The sequence below is a fragment of the Rhinopithecus roxellana genome, chromosome 7 (genome assembly GCF_007565055.1).
Source record: "Rhinopithecus roxellana isolate Shanxi Qingling chromosome 7, ASM756505v1, whole genome shotgun sequence".
In the NCBI taxonomy this organism is placed as follows: Eukaryota; Metazoa; Chordata; class Mammalia; order Primates; family Cercopithecidae; genus Rhinopithecus; species Rhinopithecus roxellana.
In genome coordinates, this window is record NC_044555.1 from 34,233,111 (window position 1) to 34,242,344 (window position 9,234).

The following is a 9,234-nucleotide window of genomic DNA, read 5'->3' on the forward strand; positions in this document are numbered from 1 at the left end:
CACCTCGGCCTCCCAAAATGCTGGGATTACAGGCATGAGCCACCGAGCCTGGCCAATTGCTGCAAATTGAAATGCCCCTCATTCTCTCTAAGTGATGGAGGGCTCTTGTAGTCTCCGAGATTCTAGCTCTCTTCCTTCTAATAATTTACAAATAACCCAGTAATAGCCTCTAAATCCTTTCATATTAGCGATGCTCGTTTCTCTTCAACAGAACAGAACCCCCCATCCCTCTGCCTGATCAGATCCATCACCAGAGAAACCATGTTACCTCTGGGACTCACTTCCCTTCCTTTAGTTATTGAGTAGGGGTGTCAGAACGCCCCCACTGAATAAAATTACACAGTCACGTCCCTGCCTCCCCAACAAGGGTCTGTACATCTTTCAGGGTAAGCCTGGCCCCAGGGAAACTACTAACAACATTAGCCGATCCCCTCCCAAAGACTCAAGGCTGCTATGCCCATAGAACCTGTCATCCCCAATCAGTACTTCTCCCAGAGACCCCTGGCTCCCTGTTTCCATCTGACTCCTCCCCATGTCTTTACTCACGGACAGATAAGCCCGGGATGCAGAAATGCAACACCTGATTCCAGGTGACTGAGTGTGGCCGGCCTTCACTGATTTCTCCCTCCACAGGACTGGAACGACTCGGGCTGTTTCTCTTGCAGGTCAGACTGCTCCCGGTGCCATGAATCGAGACAACGCCTTTGCAAAGAGACCCAGGGATGGTGCTAAAACATCAAAGAAGAGAAGCAAGGTGACGTGACCTGGAAGGGACAGAGCAGTGGTCCAGGGGACAGAGTAGGGTGACCAGGTTTCTGAGGAGGGGAGGACAGAGGTACTGGGGACAAGGAGCAGGGTCTCGGGGGAGATCTGGACCCTTGGGAGCCTCCCACCCTCGCTCTGTCATCACCTAGCATCCCTGGAGACAAGTCTGTGGCCATGCACTACATTTGGTGACTCTCACTCCATTCTGCAAGGTGGGAAGAGAGCCAGCCAGCAGCATTAAAGTCCTACTGTGCGGCAGGGGAGAAGCTAGGGAAGGTCCCCATGTTGTCTCAGTTAACCATGGCATCAACCAGGACGGATTATCATCTCCACTTCCCAGATCCAGCACACAGGAAGTGGCTCCAGTTGAATGGCAGACATGCCTAGCTGAGTCACTGCCAGAATTCCTTTCTTTCTTTTTTCCTAGGACTTTGATGATATTGCCAAATACTTCTCTAAGAAAGAGTGGGAAAAGATGAAATTCTCGGAGAAAATCAGCTGTGTGCATATGAAGAGAAAGTATGAGGCCATGACTAAACTAGGTAACAGAAAGTTCTAGGAACAGACAAACAGACAAGTCTGGGGACACACGAGCATCCCTTTCCCTGCCTAGGCTACTTCTTAGGCTGCAGAAAGTACCCCACATTTTCCTTTTGTGCAGGGAAAAATCACAAGGCAGCTTCTGGGTGTTCTGCTCTTCCGTATCCTGTCAGGGCTGAGGGCAGGGGCTGGCCACAGTGGAGCTCGTACCTAGATCCTGCACGTTTCTCTCCCATAGACGTCTGTTCTGATGAGTCCAACTGTCTCTGTGGCATCACAGCACATCTCCCACCCTACCTTCGTCCTTTCGGCTTCTCTCTCTCTCTCTCTCTCTCTCTCTCTCTCTCTCTCTCTCTCTCTCTCTTTCTGTCACCTAGGCTAGAGTGCAGTAGTGCAATCATAGCTCAATGAAGCCTCGAACTCCTGGGCTCAAGCAATCCTCCTGCCCAGCCTATGGAGTAGCTGAGGCTACAGGCACATGCCACCATGCCCAACTAATTTTATTTTATATTTTGTAGATATGGGAATCTCTCTATGTTACCCAGGCTCTTCTTGAACTCCTGGCCTCAAGCAATCCTCCCGCCTCAGCCTCCCAAAGTGCTGGTACTACAGACATGAGCCACCGTGCCGGGTCTAAGTTTGTCCCTTAAGGAATAAACATTTTGCTTCTTTCTAGGTTCCAATGTCACCCTCCCACCTTTCATGCGTAATAAACAGGCCACAGACTTCCAGGGGAATGATTCTGATGATGACCGTAACCGTGGGAATCAGGGTGAGTAGATGGGAAGGGGCTAGAAAGGGTCTCCTCAAGCCCAGTTGCTCTTCAGCTCAGCTACCTGGGAAAGATCCTCAGGCATTTGTTCCCTCATACATAGCAGGGCTGAGTGAAAACAAAATTGCATACAGAAAGTTAACTACAGAGGCCATTCATAAAATTCTAAAACATGCAAAACAAGAATATGTATTTTTATGGATAATAAGTAAATGGTAAATGCATGAAAACATGAATGTGAATAAAAAGCCATCAAATTGAGGAGACTGGCTGTAAATGGAGAAGGAGGGGGGCAGGGATTGGTGAGTGCTGCACAGACAGCTTCAGCCGTGACTTGTTGATAGTGTGTTTTGTTTTGTTTTTGTTTTTGTTTTGAACTGGAGATTTGCTCTTGTTGCCCAGGCTGGAGTGCAGCGGCACAGTCTCAGCCCGCTACAACCCTCTGCCTCCTGGGTTCAAGCGATTCTCCTGCCTCAGCCTCCTGAGTAGCTGGGATTACAGGCGCCCGCCACCATGCCCACCTAATTTTTGTATTTTTAGTAGAGACAGGGTTTCACCATGTTGGCCAGGCTGGTCTCAAACTCCTGACCTCAGGTGATCCACCCGCCTCAGCCTCCCAAAGTGCTGGGATCACAGGTGTGAGCTATTGCACCCAGCCCGTTTACAGTGTTTCTAACATTCTGAATAAATAAATCAGGTCTAACATAGTCATGGGGTAATGTTGAGATGCGACTGAACTCAATATTATTCCCCATACTTTTCTGTGATGTTTGAAATATTTCTTTTTTAAAGGACTTGTTGTTCTTGCTAAAACACTGTTAATGAATCAAAGGACAGTTAAGAAAATGTTAAAAGTGAAAAACAAAAAGAAAATGTTAAAAGTGTAGATCTGCCAAAAACTTCCAGAGTTTGTTTCATTAACAGCATATAGATATTGGATAAATATCTTAAGAGAGAGGGTGATGAACACAGGACATAATAAAGATCGCTGTTTCTCTGTATTTTATTAAAACCAAATAGTCTTCTCATTCCCAAACAACCCCAATTCTCCGTGATGAGCTTGGAAGTGAGTTTGAAAGAGTGATCCCTCATCCAACACAGAGAGCTTTCCCACTTGTCAGTGAGCAGAGATAACATAGTGTGAAAAAAAAAGACAGGTTCTTGCGTAGAGAGCTTTGTGCATTTCAGGAATATAAAGGGGACATATGTGTTTACTTGCTCTTCTGCTCTGACAATACAATCATAAGACAAGGTCAGAATGTCCAAACTGTCTCCAATAGACCTATTACTTCCCAACAAACAGGCCAGATTCTACCATCTCCCATAATCACTACAAGAGGTCTGAAAATCCAGTGCTTGAGTATCTGCCAAGCTTTTGACTTTAAAGGAGTGTCTTTATACTGAAATATTTCAGAGCCCCTGGACGAAATCATCCATGGTTCATCACACATTTAACAGCTTAATTGACGTACTTATGGTATGTACACTTCACCCATTTGAAGTGTACAGTGATTTTTAGTTGTTGCACATCTTGAGTGGATACAGGTTCAGTTTCCCAACAAATCAATTTAATTATCTGGGAGAAAGTAAAAGATATGTAATGGAATAAGATGAGACTGTGATGGGGTTTAACCCCCATCTGATAAACTATGAGATGGAAAATTCTGAACTGATGCCACAGATAAGTGAACCAACCATTACTAAACGTAATTCAGAAGCAAATCTCAAATAACTCCTCAACAATGAGTGGACTCATAACCCTCTGCTGCAGAATGCCCTCATGCGACAGAAGTCTCTCTAGAGTTTGGAAATCTTTCCCAACAAATTAAAATTCTGATGTGTTCTCTTTCAGTTGAACGTCCTCAGACGACTTTCGGCAGGCTCCAGAGAATCTTCCCAAAGGTGAGTATCTCTCAAGTCTAAAGGACCAGAGAACCTTTGTCTCTCCACGGATGTGAATACAGGTAAGAGTGGGAGAATATAAAAAATGCCCTCATTGCCTCCTTCTCCCCATGTCTATCACAACACCTGATGTAGCATCGACGGCTTGATAATACTAAGAGTTGTGATCCTTAATACTTCTTTTAATCCATAAGAAGATCTCTATGACGTTGTTTCTGTTATTATCTCCAAATAATAATGAGTCACACACTTCAGCTGTCATCCATATAAAAGCCATGTGACTTGGCGCAAATCTTCTAAGTTCTCTGAGCTCCAGATTCCTGGTCCATGCAATGGAAGTAAAGAATCACAGTCCATGTTTTAGATCATGGTTATCAGCAACATAATAATAAAATGAGGCTATCCGGTACAGAGATATTAAAGAATTTTCCTGAGGCGCAGTGGCAGGGGTAGTCTAATCCAGAACTCCAAGCCATTTAAAACTCGTTCACGTTTGCATTTGTTTATGAAGTCAGATGTTGCTCACTAGGGCTTTACCCCACAGGGCCTGCTGGTGCTTCTGTTGAGACACCCACTCTCACAACAGGAAGGACCAGCTGGCCTCTGCTCTGTTACCGGGGCCGCTTGCATGGCTTAGGAATCGCTTTGACTGTTGACCCCTCCCTACTGTGAGCTCCTTGAGGGCCTTGTCTGCACCTGGGGCATCTGGGAAGCCCCAGTCCCAGCCCAGGGGATCCCTCGGAGGCCCCTGAATGAGTGATCCCACAAGTGCAGATTCAACTCTGGTTTAGAGGGTAAAGGGATCTGGGAGTTGGGTTGCCAGTGCGGAGACCGAATTCAAAGAAGTATCCAGAAAGATATTAATTGTTATTATTATTACATTTAAACAGTGTTTACAAGCTCAGAGAGGACTTTCCCTTAGCCTATTTTACATGTATTGTTCACTATTTCATAAGCGAGGAAGCTGCGTAAAAAGTACCTTAAGGGCTGGGCGCGGTGGCTCACGACTGTAATGCCAGTTGTGAGCCTTACTTTGGGAGGCCGAGGCAGGCAGATCACAAAGTCAATAAATCGAGACCATCCTGGCCGACATGGTGAAACCTTATCTCTACTAAAAACACAAAACTTAGTGGGGCGTGGTAGTGCCTGCCTGTAGTCCCAGCTACTCGGGAGGCTGAGGCAGGGGAATCACTTGAACCGGGGGAGGGGGAGATTGCAGTGAGCAGAAATCACGCCACTGCACTCTAGCCAGGCGACGGAGCAAGTCTCCGTTTCAAAAACCAAAACCAAAACAAAATCAAAACAAAACAAAAACACAAAAATAAAAGAGTAGCTTAGTATTGTTGGTCAGTGACACATCCCAATGCAACCAGAATTGGTGTGGGTACCACCTCACTGAATTCCACATTCAGTGTTGGTGCCTCGGTAGGGTGGTATGCCATATCTGGTACTGCTTTCTTTGATGTCTAGATTAATTTCAGCAAACCATTTCTTTCCCTCTCTCTTCCAAGTATTCATCGCCCCACATCATCTTTCCCAGCAGCGTTTTGTCCCCTCTCTATGTCTTTACATTTACTCTCCCAGCAGCAGTCTACAAGCTTATATTGGGATCCCTTGTATTTTACAGAAGCTCTTCCTTTTGTAGACCTTGTGAATTCTTAGAATGCTATTCTACAAAACTTCTGTACACCACACACTCAATTACATGGAGATTTCTGCTGTTTGCACAAATGTCAGTCTTGAAAGAGTGTGAAGATAAGCATTCTAGCCCTGGAAACCCCATTCGTTTAGGCCATTCCTTTCCCTTCTAACCTCCCAGGTTTCTCCTTATTTAGGTAAGTGTAACTCTCCCAGCATTGTTGAGAACATTGATTAAGGTAATGCATGTGAAGACGCTTTGTAAGCTCTAAAGCACTATAGAAATGTGACTGATACTGTTTTTCTGTGACCTTCACATTATAAAGATCATGCTCAAGAAGCTAGCAGAGGAAGGCAACCATTCGAAGGGAGTGGCAGAAGCATCTGGCCCACAGAACGATGGGAAACAGCTGTGCCCCCCGGGAAAACCAAGTACCTCTGAGAAGATTAACAAGAGATCTGGTAAGAGGAAACAATTCAGGAATAACCCCTCTGGCTTCCCTGGCTATGTTCAGGTGTGGGGACTGGGTGTGTGGCATGGATCCCAAACAAGCCTGGGTCCAGGCTGGGCTAAGGAGCTCGCCCAGCTCCAGATGAGATGTTAGACATGACTTCCAGAGACACAGACTGGAGTTGACATCCATATAAAAAAACCACGTGACTTGGGGCAAGTCTTCCAAATTTTCTCAGCTCCAGATTCCTAGTCCATAAGATGGAAATAAAGAATCATAGTTCATAGATTGTTTGGAGGTATTAAATGAAATCTAGAAAGCCTGATGACATGAAAGGTGCTCAAGCAATTCTGTCTGTGATAACCTGAGATCATAGCTTACTCAGCTCAATGCCTGATACCCAATACAGGTGTACTTCAGAGATATTGCAGGTTCGGTTCCAGACCACTACAATAAAGTGAGTCACACACGTTGTTTTTTGTTTGTTTCGCAGTGCATAAAAACATTATGTTTACACCACAGTGTAGTCTACTAAGTGTGCAATAGCGTTATGTCTAAAAATGTACATACCTTAATTTTAAAATAATTCATTGTTAAAGATGCTAACAATCTTCTGAGCCTTCAGTGAGTCACACTCTTTTTGCTGGTGGAGGGTCTTGCCTCGGTGTTGATGGCTGCTGGCTGATCAAGGTGGTGGTTGCTGAAGGGTGGAGTGGCTGTGGCAGTTTCTTAAAAGAAGACGACAATGAAATTTGCCACATCGATTAGCTCTCCCTTTCATGAAGCACATCTCTGTAGTATGTGATGCTATTGGATAGCATTTTACCCACAGTAGAACTTCTTTCAAAGTTGGAGTCAATCCTCTCTAGCTATGAAAGTTTTAGATGGCGTCACCTTCCAATAGAAGGCTATTTTATCTATATTGAAAATCTGTTGTTTAGTGTAGCCACCTTCAACAGTGATCTTAGCTAGATCTTCTGGATAACTTGCTGCAGCTTCTCCATCAGGGTTTGCTGCTACACCTTGCACTTTTATGTTATGGAGACGGCTTCTTTCCTTAAACCTCACAAACCAACCTCTGCTAGTTTCACACGTTTCCTCTGTAGCTTCTTCACCTCTCTCAGCTTTCATGGACTGGAAGAGAGTTTGGGTCTTGCTCTGAATTAGACTCTGGCTTAAGGGAGTGTTGTGGCTGGTTTCATCTTCTTTCCTGACCACTCAAACTTTCTCTATTTCAGCAGTAACGCAGTTTTGCTTTCTTATTCTTGTGTTCACTGGAGTATTAGTATTATTATTTTCTTCAAAAACTTTTCCTTTGCAGTGTATACTATTATTTCCTTCGAGAACTTTTCCTTTGCATTCACGGCTTGGCTGTTTGATGCAAGAGGCAGAGCTTTCAGCCTGTCTTGGCTTTCAGCATGCCTTCCTCACTAAGCTGAGCCATTTCTAGCTTCTGATTTAAAGTGAGAGACATGCGACTCTTCCTTCCATTTGAACACTTAGCGGCCATTGTAGGGTTGTTCACTGTCCTAATTTCAGTATTGCTGTGTCTCAGGAAATAGGGAGGCCCAAGAAAAGGAAGAGAGGCAGGGAAGAGCTCATCCGTGGAGCAGTCAGACCACACACAACATTGATCGGTTACGTTCGTCATCTTCTGTGGGCGCAGTTCCTAGTACCCCCAAAGCATTTACACACAACAGGATGACTATAGTCAATAATAACTTAATCGTACATTTAAAAATAACTAAAAGAGTGTAATTGGATTGTTTGTAACACAGGAATAAATGGTTGAGGGGATGGATACCCTATTTTCCATCATGTGATTATTACGCATTGCAGGCACATATCAAAACATCTCACATACCGCGTAAGTATATACACCTACTGTGTACCCAAAAAATAAAGAACAAAAATTATTTTAAAAGACTAAAAGACAACAAAGACAATTGCAATGATAACATCAAAGCTCACTGATCACAAATCACCTTAACAGATATAATAATAATGGAAAAGTGTAAAACTGGTGAAAATTTCTAAAAAAAAAAAAAAAAAAAAAAAATGCTGTATCTGCGAAGCACTATGAAAATGAGGTGCCATAAAACAAGGTATGCCTGTGTGCCCTTAACAAATACGTGCAGAATGAAAGGAGGTATGGGTCAGTGCTCCCGTAAGTGAAGATGTTGGGAATCTAAACCTGACAACAGAAGGAGCCAGAAGCTAAAACTTTAATTGGCATTTGGCCTGTATTGGTGTGGGTCTAAGGTCTCGGCCTCTCTAGCCAGAGAATGTGAAAAACTGGGTAAAGAAGGCCCATGGGCACTTGGGAGCATGGAGGCATCTCCTGTTTTTGAGAAAAGAGAGCCTAACACTCTTCAACCTACCCAACCCTCATCTTCCAACTCTTCTGCATCATAGGATCCAAAAGGGGGAAACATGCCTGGACCCACAGACTGCGTGAGAGAAAGCAGCCGGTGATTTATGAAGAGATCAGCGACCCTGAGGAAGATGACGAGTAACTCCGTAAGTGAACCCTCGGCTCATCCCCCACATCCCTGCAGATGTGCTATTCTGTTACGGTACCGGTATCCCATCTTGTCACTTGTTCCCCAAATCATTCCCTTCTCATAATTTTCTAGGGTACAGCATTGAGGCTGAATGATGAGATTTCCCATGCTTCCATGCAGGGAGCTTTCTACTCCCTGCCCTGTATATCCAGGGATCCTCCCTACCCAGGATGCTGTGGGCTCCCAAACCCCAGGTCGGCCCTGAGATGTGGGCCACACCTTCCTCTAGCCTAGGAATGGATAAACCAGGTGAGGAAGTCACTGTGGCATGAGCAGATGGTTCTCTTCGAGGAACCGTGGAAGGTGTGTGCAGGTCCCGAGGTAGGGCAGAATCAGAGTGTGAAGGGGCTAAAGGTCAGGAGGAGTTGAGACTGAGTTGTCACACGGCGGGAACTCACTGCCACTTACTTTCCTTCTCTCTTCTTGCCTCAGCCTCAGGGATGTGACACATGCCCATGATGAGAAGCAGAACGTGGTGACCTTTCACGAACATGGGCATGGCTGCGGACCCCTCATCATCAGGCGCATAGCAAGCGAAAGCGAGTGTTCACAACAGTGCAAAGTTGAGCGTCGTTTTTCTTAGTGTGCCAAGAGTTCGATG

General features: G+C 45.0%; 1 protein-coding gene across 4 annotated transcripts; it reads left to right on the forward strand.

Annotated features, from left to right (window-relative positions):
- Positions 1-685: 685 nt before the first annotated feature.
- Positions 686-8,585, forward strand: LOC115898686 (putative protein SSX6). 4 transcript variants are annotated; one of them, XM_030934077.1, is made up of 7 exons: positions 686-754; positions 915-1,049; positions 1,193-1,307; positions 1,982-2,077; positions 3,930-3,979; positions 5,944-6,079; positions 8,485-8,585. In XM_030934077.1, the coding sequence occupies exons 1-7, from the start codon at positions 686-688 to the stop codon at positions 8,583-8,585; spliced, it is 702 nt and encodes a 233-aa protein (XP_030789937.1). The 4 variants fall into 4 exon arrangements, with proteins under 4 accessions (XP_030789937.1, XP_030789938.1, XP_030789939.1 ...); XM_030934078.1 differs by lacking the exon at positions 915-1,049 and adding an exon at positions 7,625-7,705 and having other exon boundaries at positions 8,488-8,585; XM_030934079.1 differs by lacking the exon at positions 915-1,049.
- Positions 8,586-9,234: the final 649 nt, after the last annotated feature.

Bases quoted from the DNA above. Each gene is read 5' to 3' on its own strand.
- LOC115898686 (XM_030934077.1), top strand. From the start codon at position 686: ATGAATCGAGACAACGCCTTTGCAAAGAGACCCAGGGATGGTGCTAAA. The intron at 2,078-3,929 runs GTGAGTAGATGG...GTTCTCTTTCAG, and splicing joins CCGTAACCGTGGGAATCAGG to TTGAACGTCCTCAGACGACT. The intron at 3,980-5,943 runs GTGAGTATCTCT...CACATTATAAAG, and splicing joins TCCAGAGAATCTTCCCAAAG to ATCATGCTCAAGAAGCTAGC.